This window comes from Anopheles maculipalpis, chromosome 2RL, assembly GCF_943734695.1.
Source record: "Anopheles maculipalpis chromosome 2RL, idAnoMacuDA_375_x, whole genome shotgun sequence".
Classification (NCBI taxonomy): domain Eukaryota; kingdom Metazoa; phylum Arthropoda; class Insecta; order Diptera; family Culicidae; genus Anopheles; species Anopheles maculipalpis.
In genome coordinates this window covers 22,149,186-22,176,069 of record NC_064871.1, presented here as the reverse complement: position 1 = coordinate 22,176,069, position 26,884 = coordinate 22,149,186, and the positions used below count along the sequence as shown (strand labels likewise).

At 43.5% G+C, this 26,884-nt stretch overlaps 6 protein-coding genes across 7 annotated transcripts in view; 4 read left to right on the top strand and 2 right to left on the bottom strand.

The window, feature by feature from the left end:
* The window catches only part of LOC126557604 (protein arginine N-methyltransferase 1), a 724,795-nt gene that overhangs the window by 482,508 nt on the left and 215,403 nt on the right, over positions 1–26,884 (top strand). The window lies entirely within an intron of this gene.
* LOC126558812 (uncharacterized) overlaps positions 1–26,884 on the bottom strand; it is a 174,066-nt gene that overhangs the window by 71,779 nt on the left and 75,403 nt on the right. The window lies entirely within an intron of this gene.
* LOC126558592 (60S acidic ribosomal protein P0) overlaps positions 1–26,884 on the top strand; it is a 321,090-nt gene that overhangs the window by 239,702 nt on the left and 54,504 nt on the right. The window lies entirely within an intron of this gene.
* On the top strand, positions 13,637–15,785 carry LOC126557613 (serine/threonine-protein kinase stk11). Its single transcript, XM_050213455.1, has 6 exons — positions 13,637–14,133; positions 14,323–14,685; positions 14,742–14,878; positions 14,953–15,138; positions 15,210–15,367; positions 15,442–15,785. Exons 1-6 carry the CDS (start codon positions 13,645–13,647, stop codon positions 15,780–15,782), a joined length of 1,674 nt encoding a protein of 557 aa, XP_050069412.1. The 5' UTR covers positions 13,637–13,644; the 3' UTR covers positions 15,783–15,785.
* Positions 19,206–19,956, top strand: LOC126559115 (uncharacterized). Its single transcript, XM_050215226.1, has 2 exons — positions 19,206–19,238; positions 19,369–19,956. Exons 1-2 carry the CDS (start codon positions 19,206–19,208, stop codon positions 19,954–19,956), a joined length of 621 nt encoding a protein of 206 aa, XP_050071183.1.
* Positions 20,082–23,369, bottom strand: LOC126556915 (integrator complex subunit 5). The gene is made up of 4 exons (XM_050212474.1): positions 23,160–23,369; positions 22,449–23,061; positions 20,547–22,387; positions 20,082–20,465 (listed from the first exon to the last, which is right to left on the bottom strand). The coding sequence occupies exons 1-4, from the start codon at positions 23,367–23,369 to the stop codon at positions 20,082–20,084; spliced, it is 3,048 nt and encodes a 1,015-aa protein (XP_050068431.1).

Sequence of the window (26,884 nt, the reverse complement as noted above, 5' to 3'; positions counted from 1 at the left end):
GCCAACCATTGAGCACCGCCAGGGAAGATAGTAGCCGATCTGATCCACAAACACACACGCACTCCGTCGTACGAGCGATGGGTGTGCGTACACGGGACGAGAACGCATACGGATGCTTTACGGTGTGTATTATGAGGTGTACCCCATTCAACGCTCGCATGGTTCGGAAGGAAGACCTTTCCATTTCGCGTCTCCACCCATGCGATGATCCATTACAATAACAGCATCCATCCGAGGAAAATTATGCTTCAACAATTCGTGTATTCGTCTTTGCGCTCATCAGCCAGCACCGCAATTTGAGACGAAGGAATCTGAAAATTTACGCGGTACATCAACTTATCATCCCTCTCCTGAAATTGTTCCAGTTAAAGTTGATCTTGAGGACAAAATGCTTCCCACTTGCTGCTTACATAGAGGTATATATTTATAGGTTTTTTTTGTCTAAACCGGACCGACTCCTTTCTAGCCTTTGCAGCTTTGGGACCCAGATTTGAGTGGTGCATGTCACATAAAATGGAGATTTATGACGTTCTACCACAGTTCCAATTTTACACTTTCTAATAATGATACCGCAACGCGCTGTTCTTGCCATTTTTCCCACGTCGCTTCAAAAGAAGGACATGAAGAAAAGTTTGGTTATGGTGCAAAGTTGCAACATGAAATCTTCATAAACACATGAACCTACTCTCTAGCGAGGTGTGGCTACACGGCCTGAGCTCTCGCATGAACTCAACCAAGTCAACCAGCCCGTTGAACCGGGTAAGTGAGGTAACGCATTTACCGATTAGCTGCGTTTATGGTTAGTTTTATTACCACCATTACCGCTACCGACGGGGCGGCAGCCTAGCAAGAAAGCAAGTACCTCGACAAGCCCTTTAACGAAGCCTTTGATGTAGTGGAAATATGCCAGGAATTTCTGGCCAACCTTTAACGTTTTCTTGGGCGACGGTTCCCCGCACACAGACGGAAATGTCGCAAATGAGCCTGTTTACGTCCCGGGAAAGTAACAACCCTCTTGAAATGTGTTACTTTTTCACTGAAGGCAAACAAGTGGCTGGCCTGAATGAAAATGAGCCTCTCTCTAAATTTATGACACAATAAACTCTTCCCGTTTATTGCACAATGATAAATTGCTCGATTCTTTATTAAAACTCACCCCCGCAGATAGATGAATGCGTTCTGGACTTGTGGAGCAAATTGTGAAGCTCCAACACAAGCTTACCAGCTAAAGATTGTTTCACTTGATGCTAAAGAAATGTGAGTGTGGAGTAAAACGTTCCTTGCATGCTTCCATTCCAACTGATAAAACATAAAAGGTACCAGCATTTAATGCATTATTTTAAATTGAATTTAAATCAAACACAACACATTTTTACCCAACCAAAGCCAGCAGACGAACGAACACATTCGAAGGCAATTTAAAATAAATAAAAAATCATTCAATCGATAATGCTGCTGCTGCCACCATGGAAAGCTTTAGTTTGAATTGTTTCCCGCATCAATGGTCTTCTGATGGGCTTTAAATCCGACCTGAATATGCATTCCCACTGCCACCCAATCCAACTTCCGGTCTGGACAGGATATTATCATTCGGGACGGCTTTGCAGTTTTGTTCCTTTGAATGTCCCGTTCATCGAATGCATTTCATTTCCCGCTTGCTGAAGCCCATTCAACTACACACTGCATTCCGCTCTTAATTGAATGGAACTGTGTCACACAAAAATCAATAGCACTCTCCTGGTACCACTGTATATCCTCGCTTCCCTCTGTCCCCTCTCTCGTACCACTGTATATCTTCGTTTGTCAATCACGGATATCCGATTATTCACCCCAGTAAGGCACCGTTCCGAATGGAAATCAATCAAAATAATCTCCTCCAGTGGATAAAAACACCGTGTACGGTTAATGTACCCCAATCGATGGAATTAATTTTTCATCATTTGACAATGGCTACCCAAATGACAAATTTTATGGCCACCCAAATCTGGCTTAAGGCGCATAGGGAAGCTAACTTCACGCAACAAGTCGATCCACTGTTCCAAAAGCAGAAAACAAATAGAGCAACCAAATCAAGCGCCATCTTCTCACTCAACGCATTGACCTTGCGGACGATAGCATATTCTCAGCGCTGGGCGAATGGGGCATCCTGCCATTCTTCAACAAAAAGAGGGAAAAAACACACAGCAAGACTTTTCCGATTCGGTTGCGTGTTGTCATTTTTATTGGATGTTTTATCGGCATACCTTTCCGGATCATTGGACTTTCGGCGAAATCTTATGAGATTCGGTACACTGCACAGTATGTTTTGCCTTTCGCAACGACCCAGAACGCGTCAGGTAACCAACGGTGACAGGTGCTTGTTAGTGCTCGGGTCTCAGGGAAGTCCTAAGAACTGGGCTCCATGCTCAAGGGTGTTCAACCCTCGGGACGTGTACGGTTATTATTGATCCGTACCTGATAAATTATCTCTAACCAAACAGATGCCCGACCAAAAAAAAAACCCCCGTGTCGTAGGATCGAAACGTGATGATCCATCCATACCTTCGTGTTACTGTACGGGAATGAAGGAACAGGATGTAAAGAAATGTGCAAATATTTCTCGGCCAAATCGGTGCCCGATCGGTGCGAGGTGGCAGTGTAACGATGCTGCTGACGTAAGATTTTGACAAATCGAACAACGATAAGATGGAATGTCCGTACTGTTAGTATCTTCACATACACACCCACACATATGAGCACTCCCGTATGTACCCATCCCTTACAAACACACACACACACATACACACTCGGCAAAGCTATCGGTTCACCAGCGGTTGCTGTACGAAGAGAAAACCAATAATAATAAATCACTATCCATGTGGCGGTGGAGGAATGCGAAGGGGACCAAACGCGTACGACGGGTTACAAGCAGGATGGTTTTGCCAGAGTAGGACGTAACACTGTCATATGCAGCTTGTTGGCCTTCCAACAAACTTCTCCGTAAGCAGTAGCAGCAACAGCAGCAGCAAACTTTTACTCCACTACTTGTCGATCTTACCATTGCCGGTTGTGATGTTCACCATTGATTGAATGCTAAAAGGTTGCTCGAGATTTACCGGGTAAAAGACAGAGAGAGAGAGAGAGAGAGAGAAATAAGAGCAAAAGCTTCTTACTTGAAGAAAACATAACAAAAAATCAAACCCAATATTAAAGGAACAAAACATCTTACCGGGCAGCCGCCAGACAGGACGTCCGCAGATTGTTGCTTTGTACAGCAAAATCTAAACACCATTATTAATGGTACTGGCATGCGTCACTTAATTACATTTTTGTGCCATCGCTTCGTTCGGCAGTGCCAACGAATAGTTGTTTATCAAGCTGTTTTTATTGTGCACGAGCTGCCTGTTGACCGATGATACTGTTTATGAGCCGGTACCCGAAGCTGGGGTTTTTTTTTTTTTTTTTTTTTTTGAGAGGATTGTTAAAGATTAAGCATATTTAATCTTGCCATTCGGTGGAAAGTGAGAAGACACAGGAAATAAATTAACTTAAACAAACAATAACAGCCCGCCTAGCGATCGATTTTCAAATGAAAGGCACGTGACTGACCAGGCGTCTCCATTGGTGGAGGAATCGTGGCGCACGTGTTTTAGATATAGGGGTTGTGATTGAATGGCTGATTGAATGGGATTTATTATGAAAACATTTTTTTATTGTTACTTAAAGATACTAGCACCGAATAAAATTATTTCTTACAATTGTGTTAAAATGGAAAACAAACACTAACCACCAGGCGTCTCCATTGTTAATAGCCTGCTAATTACAACTCGAAAAACAAAACCGTTCATCATCATACTAAGAATGAAATATTTATTTGAACACTAAAATGATTACGCTCAGCATATTAACTCAACATAAACCTTAATGTCAAAGTTCACCGAGCCCAAAACTCATTTCCTACCACCGTTGTGTATTTACTTACGGGTTTCATTTTCATGAATCCTCCGAGCATTGCACCACCCGCCAGCACACGCGGCATGGCATCTCTCCAGACTGCAGTTATCTGTCACTGGGGACTGATGTTCCCCGTTGGCTTAGCAATGATGGAAAACATCCCGCCGAACGAAAAAACAACAAAAAACAAAAACCCATCCTCCACCAAACCAGCCAGCCACCAACACATGCACCACTGGCTCGGTTGACCACCAGCGCACCAACACTGGCCAGGCGAAGGAACTGGTGCAGGCAAAAGACTTTGCGAATATAAAATAAACCTCCAGCACATCAAAAACACCATCCGCAGCGGGATGAATGCCGAAACCGTTAGTAACTGCTTCGATGGTTTTTGTATCCGTTTAATTAAATTTTGCTTTATCTCTTTCACTTCCTCTTTTTGTTTTGCTTCTTTTGCAAGTGCTGGTCGAATGAATGGACTTGTGCGTACGGAACGAATCTGTGAAATTGAAACGGAAATCGAACCATCCGAAAGCTGGATGAAACAAATATTCGAATCATCATCCAACCGGTATCGATGCCATCGATCGTCAACCAGTCGGTCTTAATCGCTCGCGTGCTGAAAACCGTTTACCAATCGGTATGGGAGCTCACAGTGGAATATTTTCAAACGATTTGGACCATTTGCATTGACTGGAAAAAATCGCCCTCGTGCGTCTTTACCGTAACATAGTGCTTTGTTTTGGTAAAATTAAGGTTCGCATGCAGGAAAGGCCAATGCTTCCATTCATGCATACAAGTCGATTTTAGATATCCTGCTGACCGGAACAAGAATTGTGTGTACTTTCGGATGATTCGTACAGTACGAAAATGGTGAATATTGTCCATTATTCAATTGAAACACAAACTACCGCTTGCATTATCTTGTCCAAAAGAGTCAACTATCTCGTCCATGTTTGATTATCTTTTATTTTGGGCAACATTCAAGTTCAACCTGTCTTGCAGAAATGGAGACAGATTGCCTGAATGTAGGACATGTGTCATTGTCTGAGGCGGTGTCAACCGTGCGACATTCCTGGCAGCACACGAAAACTCCATCATTCACTTACGTCGTGACGGAAGCTTCACTTTTGCTACAGTGGCAATAGTTTTATAGAATTGATTTGCATACGATCAGAGCGAATGGTGATACAATCGGAAGTTTATGAGCTTGCTACCCGTCACACGGATAGACAAACATGTGTTTCGGGATAAGGCGTACATTTCCAGCCATAACACATGTAAATACATATCGAATTATAATTACACATTCTTCACAACGTTCCGCTTTCTCTTACCCTTATACAAAAACTAATTTTCAGGTGAAAACTCCAAATAAATTTTTTCTTCCTTAAACCATCATCCAACTACCACTATCTCCCGCCATGCTCTGACGAAAAGCTGTCGATCGATTGTGTATAATTTATTGTACCAAATGGAACACATCCATCACTGGCGCTATTTCTTCGCCCAGACCTAGACAAACTAGCTACGCTTTGCATGTGAAACACTAATCCCATTCGGGTAGTCCTCCCACTTTAAATCCTTTTACTAGGGAAGAAGATTATTAATACCATAACCATCATCAGCACAGAAGGTTCGATCTCGCTCGATCCCCTTTGCTTCCATGTTACTTGATAGTTGCGGTTTAGCACGCTTGGGCTTGCCCTTGCCCTCATCATCGTTCATCTTTGCCAATTTCATCTCTCGCTCGTATCTTCCATTTCTCAGACACGCCTTGGGAACGCTCGAATCGAAGAAATTGTTATGCAGCTAATGTTTATCTTTCATATCTTCTGGCTGGCCTTACCTTTACCCTCGAATTCGACTGCTCGTGCCAGACCGCTCGAGTGATGTTCAAGGGTTTTGCCTTGTTCGCTGCATACCGTCGGCGTTGTTCGGTATCGGATCGGTCCTATCAAATTGTTATCTTTTGAATGAAGGGATAATATTTCGACAACGATTTCATGCTCGATACACCCAGTGCACCAAACGGGCGTGAGCGATTGGATGCTTATCGATCGCTCGTGCGGACGAAGTTTCGGTTCGTAGAACTCGTTCGGATGCTCAGTTACGGTATTGTTACTACATTTGTTATACCTTGTGCACCTGGGTGGACCATTTCATCTAATGTTAACATTGTATTGTTTGCTGGCATACATCCCAGCATGACTATTGAGCAGAATAAATCATTTCAAAATACAGTGACGATTGATCGTACGCAAAAGAAACAATTGGATGCCTGTGTATGTACTATTGGAAAAGGAGGGTGGGGGAAAGGAGGGGAGGGGGGGTGAGGTATTAAACTTCTCTGCATAATGCTGTTTACTGTTTGTGCACCGTTTTTTTTTTTACCTTGCTGGTGCTGCTGATGCAGCAGTGAATAAATTATGCAACACTATCAAACCATTTCAATCGAAAGTTAATCACGATGCTTAACGATTGTATATGGTTGATAGTAACGCGGGCTAGCGTGAACGGGGCAACAGTTAAATTATGTCGGGGTGATTTGTTATGCATTTGATAGGCGTAACAACGTTGGAAAATGGTAACACAAAAAAAACATACAATCAAATCGCCAATAAATGAGGCGCTTCAGTTTGCATAGAATTTTCAAATATCAACATCAATCTATTGTTCCATTTTACGCAGGTAATGAAATTATGCATTAACAATTTCATTGTACACAGATGGTAAATAGAAACACATTAAAAAAACTGTTTTTAGTTGAATCGTATTTGAGACATGCACCAATAAATGGGATGTAGTTATCATAATACACAAAAATCGCTACACAAGGCCGTTGGCAAGATATTCAATTTTATTCGATTACCGCAGCATCGCACAGTACTCCAGCTTACACCAACGGATGGACGTTCCCATTTTCAAACTAGATGAAGATGTATGTTTTTATTTGGTATTGAAGTACGAAATAATAATTTTCTATGTATCTGCTTCTTCTTGGCTTAACGACCTGCTAAGGTCACATCGGCCATCGAATGGCTTATACTAGACTTGCCGATACTACGTGGTTGGATAGTCAGTACTCACTACGGTAGGACGATCAGGTTGGGATTTGAACCCCGGTCCTGCCGTCGCAGTAGCCTTTACCACCAGGCCTCTTCCTAAGTATCAACATGATAATTAGGATATGCAGATGGTGCCGCTGAACGGGTTATTAACATGGTAGGAACAACAACGAACTGCAAGTTGCATCTAATTATTTTTTTTAATGAAGCCTCTTGCAATGGAAAATTTAGCATTTATGTTTATTGAATATCATACATAAAACCGTTGTCGAATTTCCGACGAGACCCAAACGATTCGATTCCCGAAAGAACAAAAATTCCAACACGTATATTAATGGTATAACAGTACCGTTACAACAGTAAAATACAAATACATTTAACTGAGCCTTATATACTTATTTATACTATGCGAAACTTTATTTTAAAAACAAAAAACGAAATTATTTTACCATTAAAACTTTAAAACCTATAAACATTTAGACGAACAGCTAGGGGCAGCTAAAATTTTCACAAAACACTTGTAATATTTAATATTTTGTGTAAATATGGATGCTAACAGCAATAAATTGTTGTATTGTAAATTTTATAAGTTTCTTGTTACAAGTTCAAGGCGGCCTACGATACCATAGATCGGACCGAATGGAATGGAACACCATGCAGCAGTACAGATTCCCTGGGATGCTGGTGGGGGTATGGACGGGGTGCAGTGCAAGGTGAGAGTTTCGAGCATGCTGTCGGAATCATTCGAATGTCACCGTGGTCTGAGGCAAGGAGACGGACTCTCCTGTTTGCTGTTCAACATCGCTCTGGAGGGTGACATGCGAAGCGCGGGCTTCGACATCCGGGGAGCGATTTTCACCCGATCTCTCCAATTCCTTGGCTTCGCGGATGGCATCGACATCATCGGACGGACGAACTGCGGCGCTGTGCGAGGCGTACACCCGACTGAAACGCGAGGTGGTAGAGGAGTTCTGCTACCTTGGTACGATCGTAACTTCGGACAACAACGTAAGCAACGAAATCCGAAGGCGCATTGTTCAGGGGAATCGTGCCTACTACGGACTCCACAAACACCTGCGATCCAGAAGACTCCAGCAACACACGAAATGTACGATTTACCGCACCTTGATACGTCCGGTAGTCCTCTACGTGTACGAGTCTTGGACTATGCTGACGGAGGACGCCAATGCACTCGCCATTTTCGAACGGCGAGTATTAAGGACTATCTTTGGCGGTGTGTGCGAGCAGAGCGTGTGGCGAAGAAGAATGAATCACGAGCTAGCTGAGCTGATTGGCGGTGCTGATATCCTGACGGTGGTCAAAGCCGGAAGGATACGTTGGCTGGGGCACGTGATGAGGATGCCGGACTCATGCCCCACCAAGAAGGTGCTCGTCAGCGACCCGTTCGGCACGAGACGTAGAGGAGCACAGCGAGCTCGTTGGTTGGATCAAGTGGAGTCTAATCTGTCGGAGATCGGATGCAGCCGTGGATGGAGGACTGCAGCCCTAGATCGAGTTTCCTGGAAACTGATTGGAGACCTGGCCATGTCGACACGACGTGCTCAATCTTGAGCAGGCCAAAGAAGAAGTTACAAGTAACAAGATTAAGTTATGTAACAGGTTTGAAACAAAAGTCGTCACACTTTTGAAAGAATTTTATTTTTTTATAAAAACATTCAAATGTATATAAAAACAATTTCGTGTCAACATTCCAAAGCAAGACATTTTAAATTAGTGCAAACCCATCAAGGCTTTTTTGAAGAAATCTCACAAAATGATGTCTTTATCAAGTTTTGTGAGTTATATCTATTATGTTTCCGAATGGAAGTGTATAATGTTTGGGGCTTTAATTTCATAACTTCGATGTTTCGATAAAATTTTCAAACAATTACCTTTGTTTCGATAAATTTCCTGTCGAAAAATTTTTTCTCGATGTACTTTTTCATCGCATTTGGTGCATCGTTTTCATCCGACTTTCCTATGCCACTATATTAATCCTACATCTGTATTAAAAATCTGAAGATTTAAGATCTCAATTGAAAGGGGAAAGAAGCCTTACATTTTAGAAAAGACAAACGATACCATTTCACCAGCCGATCCGGTCCGAAGATCATGCAAATCAGGTACAATTTAGTAATTGAAGCTACAGCAGTACAAATAAAGCATTCACCTAGATGCAAAAGATACCGAAAACAGGTCCAACACAGAACTGCACTCCGTACAGGGCGGAGTAGAAGCAGCAGAAAAAAAATTGATTAAACTACGCCAGAAAGCGTAGTTTAATCAAATTAATGTATTTCGGTCAACACACATATAATGGGCAGGAACGTTCTGCTGCGTATACAATGTTTTACCTTCATTTTCTCTAACTATGTTTCAAGCGTCAGTAGTTGGGAGCTTCCCGAGCGTGCCCTTTTGCAGTCGCAACACCGTCACAACGCATTATAATACCTGTCTGTGATTAACAAAGCATACATCATCTCGTTGGTGTGTCATTTAAAGTGGCTGTGTGCCCGGACAGCGTGTCTGTTAGCTTAGCCGGTGCCGGTTTATAACGCAATGTGACAACGCTGCACAATGGTGCATAATTTATGATATACCGGTGTTACCAGGTACGTCCGTGACGAGTGGCAAAAAGTCGACGAGCTAGTTTTTGTCTACCAGAATGCATCGTACACAACTGTGGAAATATTACTTTTTTTTTAGTACACATGCACCTATTCTAAGGCCTGATTATTCTTTGCTGACATTTTCTCATTTTAATTAGAGAAACTTTTCATTTACTGTACTACTTCAAGTATGCACAACAACAACAAAATAGTTAAACCCATAACAAATATATTGAATGTTTCTATAATCGTACAGCTGCACCCTCTCTAATCTCTAATCCGTCGATATTTATATTCATGCCATCCTTCAAATTCTCAGCGGGATGCAGCAATAACAAACGATGATATAAAACATAACACACCATCGGACGGTGTTTGTCCATGCGGCTCAACTCGCGGGACATGTATAATCGCAAATACAATAGCTAGACGAATCCTCACGGGCTCATCAGTTTTGCTGTACGGTCGTCTATTTTTCGACCCATTTTTGATAAGGAATTTTTAAAATTTCATCCTAAACCGTCCGAAACCTTTTCAAACCTTTTCTGCATTATTTTATTGAAATTTTGGATTACACTCTCTAATCGGGTTTAAAACAAGCGATGAAATGCCCTCCCTCACTTTCTCCGGTTCCAACCCAAATAGGAAACTTTGAATTTTACATTACTTTCGGATTAAACATGAGGCAACCAGGCAACACATTCCAACATAACGACTTTCGAGTACGGTTCTCCGCAAAACCCTTTGCCAAACATTTGCAAAGCCTCCCCCTCCATTTCTGATTGTGTTGTTCTAGTTATGGGGAAGGAGTTGGAGTTGCTGGACTGAAACGTGCCCTCTCCCTTCCAACTCTGCATTACAATAATGCATCATCTACGTACGTGTGTGCGTGAATGTGTGAAACACTGGAAGCCACATTAGAAATTGTAATCTTTTGCACCTACACTCCGAAACTGTGTCCTGCTGCATTCAGCATTTGCGTAACTTTTGCTTCTCAGACTGTCTGTGCGTGGCTGGTGAGCGATAAATTCAAATCAAAACCACTCGATATATACTGTTGTAAGTTGTTGCAGAACGGATGCAATGCTTCGCCGTAACGGTTGGTACATGACGATTAATTACCAATTCATGAGCCAACGTTCGTTGACGGCAAAGTAGTGCTAGAATTGGCGGAAAGACACACGAACTAAGCTCGCAGTCATTGCCTGTGAAATTATAAGGCAACCGAATTGTTTGGTATATTTTAGCAATCGATTAGATAAAACTAATATTAGATAAGTTATTGTGCTAAAATGTAACGAGCGATTGCGTTACGTCCGTATGTAGGCAATCACCGTCACCTAATACATCCTGTTTTGAGTTATATTTGTGTTAATTAATTAAATGTTGCTTCTTGTCTTAACGTCCTACTAGACCATGTCGGCCACCGAATGGCTTATTAGACTTGTTAATACTACGTAGTTGGAGAATCTATCCTCGCTACGGGGGAACGGTCTGGATGGGACGTGAATCCCGACTCTGCCGTTTGAAAATCTGCGCCGCTGTTGCCTCTACCAGTCCTAATCAACGAAATTACTAATAAGTAATTAAATACTACACAATGTCTCAAGAAGTCCTCCAAACCTTGATTTCTTTCGATCACGAAAAATCACAGACGAAACAGATTCATGCACCAAAATCACCATCGTATTTCTCAAAGTATGTCAAATATATTTTCAACAACAACAGCAAAAAAAACCTCCCTCAAACCAGGAATTCAATTTTCCGTTCCAGTTATGAGTACTTAAACTGTTGTAAATCTAATTTAAAATGTATTCTCGTCCCTGTGCTCTCCTACCATTTCCAGTGCTCCGCTTGATGACGACGATTTCAGTGTGTTTAGCAGCTCTTTTTGACACGTGCCATCTACCCCCGACGGGGGAAAAGAGCGCCGACGAAAGTGGCGCCTTTCAATTCCAACAATAACAACGCTAATGGTTAATGAAAATGAATGGTTGTAAAGTTTTCGTTTTTTGAAATCAAGTTTCCTTGCGTTCCATGGTGTCACGGGGTGTGTTTTTTTTTTTTTTTTTATTAATCGTTTTTTCTAGCGTTAGACCTTGCGGAGGGTTTCATTTTTTCCCCTTAATTTGGTAGAAGTAGCCAAAGAGAGTGGCAAGATCAAGCAGGGTGCATTAAAAGTAAATTAAATATATTTGCCCGCTGTTTGATGGTGCAGCCAGCCCAGATTGCAGACCTCGGAAAAAATGGCTAAGTAGAATCGTTTCCACGGGTTAGGATTTTATTTATTTTTTATTTGTCTAGGTTACTACACCGTCAAAAGGTACTAGCTTAATGGAAAGGCATTAAAATTAAAACTGGAGAGCAAAAAGCTTTCGGTGTAACGTTACATAATCGGCCCTCTCGAAATATATCTTCAGAAGTTAGTGAGTTAGTGTTCCCACCTTTTCCTCTAGTTGAGGCCGCTCAACCATAGCAATCCTTCCAGCTGCCATTCCAGATTTTGCTCCATAACGTTTTACCTATGAAATGCGTTTAATTAAAAATAACTATCAAGCTGAAGATGCCAACACTTGCATCCTTAGCATATCCCGACGCACTTCTCACTTCAAACATTCGTTCGTCACGATGGCTTTATAAATTAATGGAGAATTGATGGACGATACTAATTAATTGCAAATGCTATGCCATCCGTGGCCATCATGATGAATCGATATTTAAATGAATGCATTAGTTAATTAATTTGCCCAAATTTTCGTTTCTTTAAGATAAGAAAGTTATGTTTTTAAAAAAAAGTTCTCAACTGATGAGCTAAACTGCAACCGAGTATGCACGGGATCCCGGCAAAGAATTAGAAGGAAATGGTTTATTAATAATGTTCATTGTTTCAGTTAAACCACATTGTGTTGGCAATGCAACACCGCAATAGCTGATAATAATTAAAGATAATGAGCAAAGCTGTTTTTGTTCAGATTTTTTCTTACGGGTTCACAGCAGCCGTTGCACGAATTCAGCAATGACCAAGACTTCTTAAAATTGAACAGCCAAGTTAGAAGGAGAAAATGACTTATTTTCATACTTTTTCATCTACAAATCGATTAGATGTAACCTCTTTTTAACATAAAACTAATTATTTTCAACTGTTTGCGCGAAAAAATGCATCAACGGCGTTTTCTTTTCCGTTCCCGAAGGGGAAATGCATACGATTTTGAATCCGTTTACAATACCCCGGCCTAGTTCGCAATATGACACAAGCGCCCCTATCTTTTCGCAGCTGTTTTGTGCGTTGTTGTTTTTAGAACAGCAGCTGTCAAACATCGCAAATAGCAAAAAAAAATAGTTCGTATGTCAATTAGTTTATGATTAGGGTTTTTTTTTCGGGAAACAAAATAACAAAGGACTGCCTAAATTTGCACGTTTTACTGTACCCCTTGCTGGCTGGCAGTAGTCATCCCGGGACCTGGTGCGACCGATAACAGCCACGAAGCGTGAGCTTTCGGTTCCATCTTCGCACGCAAACCGGGACCAAGAACCGACAGAGGAGAGCCGAACATGAGTGGCTAGCAGCAAAAGCAAGTGTATATTGTGGTGACCCAGCATCGCGGCAAGGACATTCCTCTTACGAAGCGGTTCGTTACACGCCCACCGTTCGGGGTCCGGTCAGGCGTAGAAAGATTCACCGCTCACCGTTGTGTTTCGATTGTTGCCGGAAAGGGTGTGTTCTAGGGCCTTGGCAGTCCTTGCCATTCTGGATGATTTACCCAACGGTTTGTCGTATCGATTGCGCGCCCCACTGGCACGGCCGATCCCTTTTCGGTTGGATGCGCGTGCACTGGATGTTGTTGTGACTGGTTGGGCAATCTTTTCTAACATCCTTCTGCGCTGCATGCCCTTCCAACCAACCTCAACAACAGACAGAGCCACAACAGCGCATCCCTACAAATTGTAAACATTAGAACCTATCCGTTGGGTTGGTCGCGCGAAACTTCATTTCACACCTCTCGCTTTTCGCCCATACTAACACGGTGAAAGCAATGAACACCAGCCTTTCGTCGGAAATACCGTACTCAAACGATGGTGACCACCGTGCCAAAGCGACGAACGCATCTCACAACAACAACGGTTCTTGCGTAAGTGCGCACGACACCGACCATCAGGACTCACACGGTCCGGACCGGTTTGCCTTTGCCTGTGACGATCCACCATCGGATGCACGGTTGCAACCTTCGGACAGTCTGGATGACGATCTAGAGGATGTGTACAAAACGTGCAACAGCCAGTCGGTGGTCGAATGGATTAACGACGATGACGAGCTGGAACGGTTGGATCTTCCGATCGAACCGATCGACCCAACCGGTACCGTGTTCAATCGAGTCGACAGCTCGGAAATCATCTACCAGGAGAAGAAGAAAAAGTGCAAACTCGTCGGCAAGTACGTAATGGGTGACGTGCTCGGCGAGGGCAGTTACGGCAAGGTGAAGGAGGTGCTCGATTCAGAAACGCTTAATCGACGAGCGGTAAAGGTAAGACCGAGATTTCCTGCTTGTTGTTTACTTTCGCACATGATCGTTTCCTCGCCGATGGGCGATGACACCACCCGGGCGCGATCGCGATACATATCTTTGCCTCAAGGTCGCTCGGTAAGCAAGCTGCTAATGTGATTTTTCTTCACGATTTGTGTTTGTGGTGCTTCGGCCGATTATTTGCTACAGATTCTAACCAAACGAAAACTACGACGCATTCCAAATGGCGAGCAGAATGTGCGGAGCGAAATAAAGCTGCTCCGCAAGTTGCAGCACCGCAACGTGATCGAGCTGCTGGATGTGCTGTACAATGAGCAGAAGCAGAAGATGTATCTGATCATGGAGTACTGCGTCGGTGGACTGCAGGAAATGCTGGACTCGGTGCCGGAAAAGCGGCTACCGATACACCAGGCGCACGATTACTTCGTGCAGCTGCTGGACGGGCTGGAGTATCTGCACGGTCGGGGCATCATACACAAGGACATCAAGCCGGGCAATCTGCTGCTAACGCTAGATCAAACACTGAAAATATCGGACTTTGGCGTAGCGGAAGTAAGCATTTATCACCCATTGGGATGCAATTTCACTAACACTTGAACATTTTGCAGGCACTGGATACGTTTGCACCGACGGATGAATGTACGACCGGGCAGGGCTCGCCAGCCTTTCAGCCACCGGAAATTGCTAACGGGCATGAGGTATTCTCAGGGTTTAAAGTTGATATCTGGAGCACGGGCGTTACACTGTAAGTTGTAGCTTTGTCTGCAAAATTACCTCCCACACACATACACACACTCACACTGTTTATTTTGTTTGCAGGTACAATATAACTACCGGATTGTATCCGTTCGAAGGTGATAATATTTATAAACTGTTAGAAAACATAGGAAAATGTGAATGGAATCCGCCGGCATGGTTAGAGCCGCGGCTGGCCGATTTGCTCGTTAATATCCTGCAGGCGGATCCACGGAAACGGTTCACACTGCAGCAGATCCGGCACCATGAGTAAGCAGACTGCCCAAACCGGGGGCTTTCGGATGTGCTTCTTATGATCTACCTTCATTCCCACATTGCAGATGGTTCCTGTGTGCACCGGTTGCAACGAGCCCGCCCGTACCGATACCACCGTTAAAAGGCGATTGGAATAGATGTTCAACCGTGCTGCCTTACCTGTTAGCTCACCACTACGAAAAAGATCGTGACATGCCGTACTACACGGAGCACGATGTCAATGGTACGGTATTCAGTTGCTGCTTACTCACTCGCTCGCTCGCTCGCTTTCCTAACCTTTCCATTTTCGTCAACCAGAAATGGCACGACAACAGTACGATCAGTACACGGAAGATGGGCTGTATGATCGTTCCTACCTTGCACCACCGATGATGGAATCGCTTTCGTTTCACTCGGACGATCCGGGCAGTGAAACGGAGATGAGACGTGCCTACTATCCACAGCAAACCAGTGGCAGTGGTCGCTCCACGGTAGAGAAACGACCATCGCGAAGCTTCTCGCTATCACCGAAACCAAGCATAAAACACATGATCGGTAGCAGCTGTCCGGCAACGACCGGTAACAGTAGCAAACGACGATCGCGAAAAACCGTTTCCTGTATATCGTGGCGCAAGTGGCCCCACTGCCGCCAGTCTTGAAGAGTTCATACATCAGTTCAATTTTCGATGAAATCCACTAGGTTTTTTTATGTTTGCTAAGCTAAAGCCGTTTTGAGTGGCGATCGGCACCTCAGAGAGACAGATCTTAATGAAGGGAACACACATACCAATCACAATGCTAAGGGAATTCTTTACTCAGGTTTCGTATGCACTCGTATAGCCCATACCGTGCGGTTGTGCAAAAACGGGCACATTCACAGGATAGGGATGATTCCACGAGCAAAGGTTTTTAGTGCTCGTACTGTATGGATAATTGGTTGTTAGGAGCAGTTTTTATTTTTCACATTTTGCTACCAAACAAATCTCTTCGAAATGAAGCTTCATTTTACGTTTCCCGCTGTACAGTAGCTAGTTATAACCATTTGCGTGCGTTTTAAATGATTATCGAACCGTTCTTTTGTTTTACTAATCATGATTACCATTTGTTTGGCAGTTTTTGTACGATTCTAACAAAACCTATTAGAGCTGGTGCGAAATGTGAAATATTGAGCATGTACGTTTGTCTAAGTTTAGTTTAAAAAATGCGATAAACTCCACTAGGTTCTTATTTTATTTTTTTCTTCTATACAATAGCATAACCAAAGCGGTGCACGACCGTGTTTGCAGTAATTAATTTAAAAGTCATATACACACACACACGCCAATTCGCCGGGAGATGTCGTTTTGCGAATGAAAAAGAAATTATGTTGCTGTACATAAAAGAATGTTACATTTATAGGAGTCGTTTTGTGTATGTATGTATAGCTACAGAGTTGTGTGCAGTCAATTTGCTAACGGAATCACTACCGTTTTGCGTCCGATTTTGGTTAAACGATCGCATTCGCTTGGCTGTAGCAAAACAAAGTGATTACACAATGAAGGAATAGCTAGCCCAGGAGGAGGGAGGAGGGGAATAGCTAGCCCGCTCATAATGCTGTGACAGCCCACAATCTAGGCCGTTTTATACAGGATACGGGCTTTTTTTAAGTTTCCTAGTCACATCATGAAATCATTTCGTGTAAAATTTAACATCATTTTGGATCATGCAAGCAAAATCGTTAAAGAGTGGCCCGCACTCGTAGCTAGCCACCGTAGTGCCGCATCGCATTGCATCAATACAGTCTTCCTTGCCATAAAGAGAGAGAGAGAGAGACAGAGAGAGAGATAGAGAGAGAGCAAAGTAGTAGCAAAGTAAAAGATAACACGAGCACCACGACTAACCATCATCTCTCCACCTTCATGTGTAGATGCTGCTGTATGTGGAGGACACCAAACAAAATGTAAAGCGACAAACTGCTGCTGTTAAGCAGAATTGAAACATTGTAAAGACACAGCAAATTTGCATTCGCTTATAGGCAAAAGGCAACAATATAGTAACTTAGTTTTAGTTGAAGGTTTGACGGTAAAATCGATAATAATAATAATGAGAAGCGTTAAGTAAGAGAAGGCAAGCAATTTGTTAAACGAAAGTGCAAGCAAACAAAGTATGAAGAACAGAGAGACACACTCAGAAAGTGGTAGAAAGATATAATTTTGTAATTTATCGTAAAAGAAACAAAAACAGACGTTGAAAATAAAATTTGAAAATTAAAAAATATTCACCTTTGCCGGCGGCTGCGCATGTTTGAGTAGATACAATGTGTCGAACAAAAGGATAGGATCGCTGATGATCGATAGACACCATTTAAAGAGGTCGGTGAGTAGTGACTCATTAGACGGTTAAGAGCTTTCGTCTTCTTCTCTTTAAGCGGTTTTTATAACGTTTCTGTTAAGGAGTCAAGTTTTTGGGCCCTCCGATGCTAATCCATGGTTGCATGATACTCGATCAATACATCGTCGCAGTATTATTCCGATCACTGATGTCACTGATGTCTTATGTGCCGAAAGACTTCCTTGTCTAACGAAACTCACGGTACAAAAGCATCACATACCGGCCTACCCATGTCTGGATCTAGCACTGCCAGTTAGGGATGACGGGTCGTGTTGCCCGTAGACGTACTGAGAAGCTCAGTGGCGGATCTAGCCTCTCGTTGGCCCTAAGCGGAATGGAAGTAGGAGTTATATGTCGATTCCCAGCCACTACCTATTTACTTCCTTATCAAACCGTTATCAAACAAACCGTTTCGTAGTCTTAGCCTGCTGCAGAAATCCTCTAAACCGCTCGTGGTCGAGTCGAGCCGTCGTCTGGCATTCCATTATCCTCATCCTGTCTTTCGGAGGCATCAATGCCATCATACTATTACATTTCCGGCTTACCAAGCCTCCTCTGTTCATGTAGACGACCAAAAAAGTCCTTACGAACTGGGTCGTCTGGTGTCATTCTAATGACATGACCAACCCACCGGTGCCTGGTGAGTGTAATATGCTGTAAGATGGTGAGTTCATCACTTAGCCCGTAGTGCTCGTCCATTGTAGTGGTTCCTCCATTATCTTACCACACAAACAGGGCCAAGCATCCTTCTGAGCATCTTCCTCGATCGGTTAAACGAGGCTTTCGTGCACCCTAGCACTTATCTCAACCTCTGTGTTGCTGTCGGTGTTTAATTTTGACCCAGGTTTGTTAGCAGGGCCGCTGGTGTTGCTACCACCAAACCCGCCACTGGCAGCAACATATTCTCACCATTTTTAATCCCGATTCTAGTTTTATTGTTTTAGTGCAACACTATACTAAACATAAACAGTTTAGTAACCTCCTAACCAGTTAATCTTTTCATGTTTCGAGTAATAGAATTTCAAACGTAGCAGGCGTATTAAGTTTATCTCTCATCACTCTTCTTCTATACAGGTAGGGATTGTAAACGGTTCTCTTTGCTCTGTATTTAAATATTAATTATTAAAAACTACTATAATTATTTCATTTTACCTTACCTTGTGTACTCCTGCCAGCACAAAACTAGAAACCACCAAACAAATGGACCCAAACGATGCGAATAAAATTTGTCCCTTGGAGAAATACAATTTTTCGGCTCACTTTAAAAGCCTAAAGGATGTGTGCGCCGAGCTGGTCATCCACGAACGTAGTTGTGAGGAAAAGCTTAATAAAATAAAGCATTTGCACTGCAAAATGCTGGACATGATGAAGGATTATGTGATGGTAGCAACAATGGATGAAGGGGAACATCATCACGAAGGTCTAACGGAAGAACTGAGCTTACTGAGTCGTCTACAGTTTTTGATTGAAGAGAACCGTGCGTTAAAGAACAACAATCAACGGTTGGAAAAGGCGATTGAACAATTTAAAGAAAAATTTGAAACGATCTTAAAATAAGTCAGCCTACTTAATCTTCCCGGGGGTAACTGAATGCAGCGTACCTTAAATATAGTAAATATAGGTAGATAAATCAAAGCAACCAGTGTATTTTTCAATTAATCCGCTTCAAAATAAATACGGCAGTAGAGAGCTTCCCCCATTACCAAAAAACCATGGATCTCCGGAACATAAATCAACCCTCTGCAGTGAGTTTTACGAAAAGCAAAGTTTTTTTTTTATTTATTTACAATTGACTATGACGGTCCAGTGCCGTATTGTCGAAAAGCAAAGTGTTGCCTCATAAATAAAAAAAACCCTTTTCTTCGTTCATTCCAGGAAGGAAAACAAAAAACGGTAGTAAAAAAATCCTCTGCAAACCGTCCGAACACGGCAACCGTCGTTGCACAGCGTTACAAAAAGGGTTCGACCGGTGGCCTACCGGATGGTAGTAAAAGTCTGCCCAAAATTCATCCCCTCGGTACCATTCCAAAGTATCTTCGCAAGCAGAAACAAACGAGCTCTTCCACATCGCACCCGTCGCTGCTAGAAACAATCGTCACACGTTCAGACAGGCAAGCAGATCCAACGGAACCGTTCAAAGCCGCCAGTGATGAGCAGCTGATTATAGAATATAAGCAGCAAACGATCGATAGACTAGAACGTCATGTTCAGGAGCTGCTTTCCGAGATCGGATATCGTGAGCGTCGTATCAAAGAGCTAGAGATAAGCTTGTCCGGTACGCGCAACACGCTCGCACAGATGCAATCCATGATGCAATCGCACCTGAATGCGCAACAACGTATTATAAAGCGAATTCCCGAGGAAAACAAAACACAGCTACTATTGCAGATGATACTGGACAGCCAGACAAGCAGTAGACAAGTGCAAGCTAGGGAACAAGATCACGAAGATAGGTTTTCATGAAAGGTTAGAGCAAATTTGTCACGTTTCTTCTTTCTTTAATTGTACTATTTTACATGCACCATGCTTTGCACGCATTTTGTGAGGCATCAGAAGATTTAAAAGGAAAATAAGACTGCGCCCATTCATTACAAAATATCTTGTCCCGGTCCTAATGGAAGAGCGCCATAACTTACGCTCGGTCCAGCCTTTAGTCCCTGATCCCCACCGATACTAGCGACGATTCCTTGGGGTATCGGCAGTTGCAATTGTGGTTGCTGATGCTGCTGGTTACTGCCACTGCCGGTAGGATTTCGAAGTTCGGGCCCAACGAACATCTGATGGTACAGGTGGCCCACGCGGGTAAGCTTCTTCTGCATGGTGTTGCGCAATGGATTCGTATACTGTACCGGTGGTCGGGATGTTAGTGGATCACGCCAATGAAAACCGGTTGGATCGCACACAAACAGTACAGGCGATGGGACGTGATCCTTCATGTAGTTCCACACACATTCCTTTAGCACGTAAGCAATCTGGAATTAGTTGGAAAATCAAAAATGAAAAAGAATTTTCTTTTTGAATAATTCTACTGTTGGAAGTTTTTTTTTCCTTACCTCAGGCCCATCGAAATATTCCAACACGATGTGAAGGTAGCTTAGGGGCGGTGGTAAGAGTTGCGCCAACGCCATCAGCTCAAGCAACTTTGTCGTCATGTACATCAGATCCGTTTTTACACCGTTCAGCGTTTCTGCCGTCTTGGAACGCCATTGATGCAAAGCGGATGCACAAAGGGCACGCAACAGCACCGAACAGTAGCACAGCGATGGTCGATAGCACGCGACCAACCCAAGAATTGACCAAAGAATCGGCGACTGGCGGAAGGTACGCTGTATCTGCAGATCTCGCTCCATCGTCACCTTTATAAAATCCTCCTCCGGCCACGGTAGTCCATTGTACATCACGTCCGGTGAAATCATTTCCACCAGCAACAGTGACACGTAGCTAAATCCATCGATCGTTGCCTGGTGATCGTTCACATCCTGACAGCATGCTACGATTGCATTCAGCAGGTGGTTTTGCATTTCGGAAGCCGGTCCAACGGCTTTTTTGGTCGGAATTTTTGGTCCCTGACCGATGATGCCTGCATGCAGGACGGTTGCCCGGGATGCGTTCAGTGCGATGCCTTGCTTATGGTTCAGCTTGATCAACAAATCGTCCGGCTTGTCGAAGCTGTACGCTTGCGATTCGGACTGTGAGCCGAACAGATTGCCATGCATGAACAATGCACCTTCCAGCAGCTCACGAAGCGCTGCAGTACGAGCCGCTTTCCGGTGGCCACAGTGTTTTGAAAGCAGGATGTATACTCTATTGAGAGACTCGTCGAGCGATTCCGGTATCTTCATGGTCGCAGTAGCATTTCGATTGCCAGACAACAGCTTAAGACAGTAGAAAAAGTATTTTACCAACAGCTGGGAAAATTTCAACGTTTGTCCAGTTCCAATGGTAACATTTTTGCCAAGATCTAAACATTCGATCAGTCGCACAGTTTCGTGGATAAGATCTTTGTACGTTACTGCCTTGCACTCGTCGACAGTTGCCTGTCCGCTCGAAGTTTCTTCCTCTATTTCCATTGATTCCGGTGAGGAGAGTTCATTTTTAATTCGCTTGCAATGTTCCTTCGGTTGTGATCCGTTACTAGTATCAACCTCCGATCTAGACTCTACTGATGTTGGTTCATCATGCCTTTCATGGTTTAGAAAATTTTCCCAAATCTTCAATACACGATCCAACAGCTCATGCACAATACTGACACAGTTAACTTTGCGCAATGTGCTCCCAACAATCGCGGTACGTTCCAGCTTCAACAGTTCCACCAAATTGTGCAGAATATTCCAACAATCAACACGCTTGTGAGGAGCGATAAGTATTTTTTCGAAGGCAGTTTCAAACGCTGGTCGCACCTTAGGCACATCCGACGTTCCGTGTGGTCCAGCCAGCACACGGACGAGTGCATTAAGGTGAGGTTTTGTACTGCCCCCAACAGGCGTTTTGACCCCCATCGAAAGAAGGTACACGATTGATTGATGAAATACGGAGTTTGATTTAAAGCTAGCTAACAGGATCAATCGAACGCCAACTTGTTGCTCGTAGGAAACGTCCGATGCGCAACTATCCCACAGCATTTCCCGCGAACTGTCGCGTATGATGTCTTCAAGCAGCGGCACGGAATGCTTTTCGAGTACGAGAGTTTCCAGCTCGACAAACATAATTTCTAGCAGCTCCTGGCACCAGTTGTGCTGGGTGGACAATTTCGCAAGTATAAGCGTCACACGGATGGCATGTTTTTTTATCTTTAGCAAAAGACCAGCGACCGTATGCAGCACGTACGGAAGGCTGATATTCGAGGGCCAATTTTTCGGTTGCATTTTCAGTGTTTGTAACCTTTTTTCGTCATCTGTAAATCGGAATTTTAACGGTTAGTAGAAGACACGGCATGAGAGCATTGGACTACTTACTAAGTTCCAAAAAAACAGTCACCAGCGCCTGGGACACCGTATCGGAAGCTTTCGCCAGCAGCAACAAGTACGGAATCGCTTGTTTGGAAGTGCTTTCTTTTTCCAACGTTGATTTAAGCGCGCTACGTAAATCGTTCTCGTGTGCTAATCCGAGATAGCTTAACACTTCCACCTCTGATTCGGACGGTTGATCGAAATCACCAGTAAAACGGCTTATTCCCATTGCAAGCATGCTCTTAATCACCTTCAGCGGAAAACAACCACCCAGTCGGGCTACGACCCAGTCAAAGAACGGACTGTGCGTACCGTAGATGACGAGCAGCTCATTAATGCAATCGTCCATTTCCTTTTCGTTCAACTTTTCGAAGCACAGTGCACTAAGGCTCAGCAGGTAGCGAATGGCACTGCATCCAAGCCACAGATTGCATGCACCGCGGATATCTGATGGTGGGCGACGTCGATGGTGCTTTTTGCATACTTCTCCGAGAAGCTTCAAACACCAGGACGATATCAGCGGACACCAGGCGGCTGGACCGGCAGTTACCAAACGCTCCAGCGCTTCGTGAATCTCCTGTACGGCTTCATCGTCTACCGAAGGATCTGGCAAATTTTTCTGAAACAAATTTTTACCCACACATTCACATAATCTTTGGGGTCATATCATCTAATCACATAACAAATCTTTGATTGAAGCAATGCACAACAACTTACCTCAGCACTGAGCATGTACACTTTTACAGCATTGTTAAAAACGAGCGTAAAATAATCAAACACCGCATCTCTAGTTGAGGGAAGATCCTCCAGCAGATGAAGGGCACTTTTTACCAGTGCACCGGTATCTTTTAGCGGCACACCCTTGTACAGGAGGGACACACTTTTGACGAAGTATTGCAGTTCAGCTAGAACTGGTTGCTTTATCATGGTTAGGTCTAAAAAAATATCAACGTTAAATGTTAGGCAGTGGAAGCAGTAGACGCCCCCAGCGTTTACTATCCTTTCGGCAAACGAAAAGCGACAAGTTCTTTCGTTTACTGCACGGTTTCCGGAAGTTGTTGGAGCGGCTTATACTACCACTAACCTGTTTGGCGACTTGTGAAAGTAATAAAAGATCATAAACGAGCTTTAAAATGCTCTTCTTTTTTACACATAAAATTGCGCGTCCCCAAACACGCGAATGTTTATGGAAGTGGCAATGTTTATTTTATTCCGGTCAGCAAACGTCAAACACATCCGCAAGAAACGTCACAACAAGAGAGCGTCATTCGGCACAGTGAGTGTGCGGATGGACAACTTAATTTAAAACTGTTGATGCGACGGTTATATTGTTGCTAATGTTGCATTACCTACAAAAAGGACATTTTACTCATTTAAAGAACAATTCAATTATAAAATAGATGAAGTACGCACAAGCAATATTTTGTTCTTCGTTTAATAGTTTTATAGAGCAAGTTTTACTCACAATAAGCCTAATCAACTTTATTTTACCAAGAAGTGCAATAGCCGCATGAACTAGATGGGTAAGAACTAAGATCATGGCACAAAGGCATCGTTCTTTCTTCCAAATCACCAGTAAATATTGATCAATGTACACAGTACACAAAAATTAATACTAGATACATATACAAATATTTGTCATCATCCTCCGGCTGCTCACAGCAATCATATTCTAATTATCAATGTCACATTAATCACGAACATGCGCTTCTACACTTGCCCACGTCCGACAAATGCGACCCGCCATCGCACAGAAATCAATGTCGCAGGCAACCGGTTTATCCGTTCGTACCCATCCGCACAGCATTGCGTACGGCTGTATCCCGAATTGCCTATTTGTGCAAATATTTGTTCCTATCGAACATGTCTATCATCGAGACCGAAGGAATACCATTGATCCGGTTGCATAAGGTGGTGCGCAAAAGGTAGATATACCTGTTGCATCCGGATAAGGAATTCTGGTTCTTCCGCACATAAAGCGGTCCTCTGTTTGTACTCTCATTTTTTGGTTTATACTCCATCGCCGAACAAAGCAAAAGAAGTCCCACTCACTACCACGGCTGGATCGCTTGATATCTATCGATGAGGAATGATGTTTCAGTACAAAGGTCATACAGTGGTTGACATCAGCTTGGGAATGGGCGGATTAAAAGTCCATACTGATGCTGACGTCCTAAGTGACGATCAGGATCCGCCTTGGTGACGTTCAGACACCATGATGTGGTAAAATTTGTCAATCTACTCAACAGTTATTACAAGACCAAAGTCCATGGCGACTCAAAAGCATACGTACGCAATGACTATTCTAATGAATTATGGGTTAACACACATTAAAAAAAAAACGAATGTCCATTCATTACACCCAGACACACTACTTGTCTATTCAAATACACTCACGGCATTCGCACTCGATCTTAACCTACATAATTGGTTAATTTTGAGTTTCCTTTCATTTGATCAGATTACTCAAACTTTTACTCGTGCGGGTGCAGGTTGACACCATTTGTCCCAAATTCAACACCCCCGTTGAATGTATTAATCTCTCATTTTGTACGACTTGCCAGAGGTCAGGTCGCCAATCCACGGCGTGATCTACGAACCAAATAAGTTCAAAACATCTACCAGCGTGATGCCTGGTGTACTTTCGGCATCTGCATTGTGTACTTAGTGGCCACAAACTAGGACGGTTGAATCAAACACTGATGCAGAATCTATACGATGGCCGTACACTGAACCTCGCCGTTTCATATCTTCTCTTCATCGGAGGCTAAAAGGGCCTTTGAAGCTTGGGGGCAAATTCCAGGGCGCTGGACTTGAGTGCTCTGTACGTTGACTTGTTGCAAAATCAAACATCCAATCCCACAGCCTCTCTCTCTTGCTCACTCGTTCTGCATCCATAGCTCAACATAACACATCAGTACAGCATAATTTTTCGTCTCTCGACACACTCAATTTGGGCACGTTGTTGTTGCAGCCGGTACTTGAACTACGGACAGGGTAATGAATACTCTGCTGCGAGACGAAATCGAATTCGTACCCTGGCCTGTTGTTCGTCTCTCCCGAATTCGATTCGATGGTCGCCGTGATAACTTGGAACAATAAGTACATGACAATAGCGCCTGGAGCGATTTATCCACATAAAGCTTTATTACAATGTGAATCCCTATCCACCGTACGCCAATACCCCCAGTACACTAAGGTCATCCATCGAACAGGGAAGTTCTTACATGTCAATCGTACGCACCACTCCAATTGGTCCGCTCAGCAAGCGTCATATGGAATCAACACTGGTCCCAATCTTATAAGTGGCTGCCCTTAAAAGCGTCGGCCCCCGGATGTCTTTGCGTTCCTTTCCTTGTGGTCAAGCGCTGGAGGAGATAAAAACAGGATCAACTGCTTTGTCGACGCTTCTTCAGTTTAAAAACAAATTCACCGGTCTTCCTGTTTCTCCGTCGCTCCATTTCCCGGTGTCTGAGTACAGACATTCCCTGTCCAGCCCTGAGCAGGGTACAAATTTCTTCATATTGAGGATTAGCTGCTCTGCGTACATATTTACAGCTCTGCAGAAACACCCAATCCACGCTGATGATAATGCAGCTTTTATAGACAATTTTTTCCCCCCAATGACTCTTAGTGGTGTCTGGCAGGTTTTTAGCACGCATTTTGCGGAAGAAAGAATAATAAATAGCGCACTGTTTGAATTGATTGATGAGCGCTCGTGTCGAATATTGTGTACTCATGGATGGTAATGAGATCGGTCGGGATCGGTTTTGTGGTGACGTAGAACAGCGTGCAAACAGGGACACTGTAACACTGTGACGGAGGTTAATGTTCATCCCAACGGTGTTTGGGAGCTGTTTGGGCAAATAATCGAAATTGTTGAATAAACAGTTAAACCGCACATTAGTGTTTTGGCTCTCGCCTCTTATTGATGCGAATACGACGACATAAGAGGAAACGCTCTTCGGTCGCTTCGTACGAGTCTTTGGTGCTGCAAGTTTTGAGATCTAGATCATTCTACAACGATGCTTTTAGTTTCGTTTGGGAGACCTCAATTTATGAAGCTTACTTTGCTAAAATGAATAAGAATTCCAGAACACTCGGCTTAAATCACAACCCAACCAAGGATATTAACTCACCAACTAAATCTTACCAGACAAAGCACCTTTCTAGATTAAGCAGATCATTTTTTTTGCATTTAGTTTGGTAAACTTAAGCTTGGTGTCAGGGTCAGTAGATCAGCTATCACCGTAACCTGAGAGGTAGTGTGAATTTGGCAGTGCTACGCACGCCGTGCATCCTTCGGTCGGTGTCAGCCATCGATCGATCAGCCAGCCGCTAATCAAGTGCTGCCACCTAACATTAACACTAAACAGCCCACAACGCTTCAATTAGCTGCTAGAGCAGAGTAACGAACGCTCACGAACGCAGCAGGGAGAAAA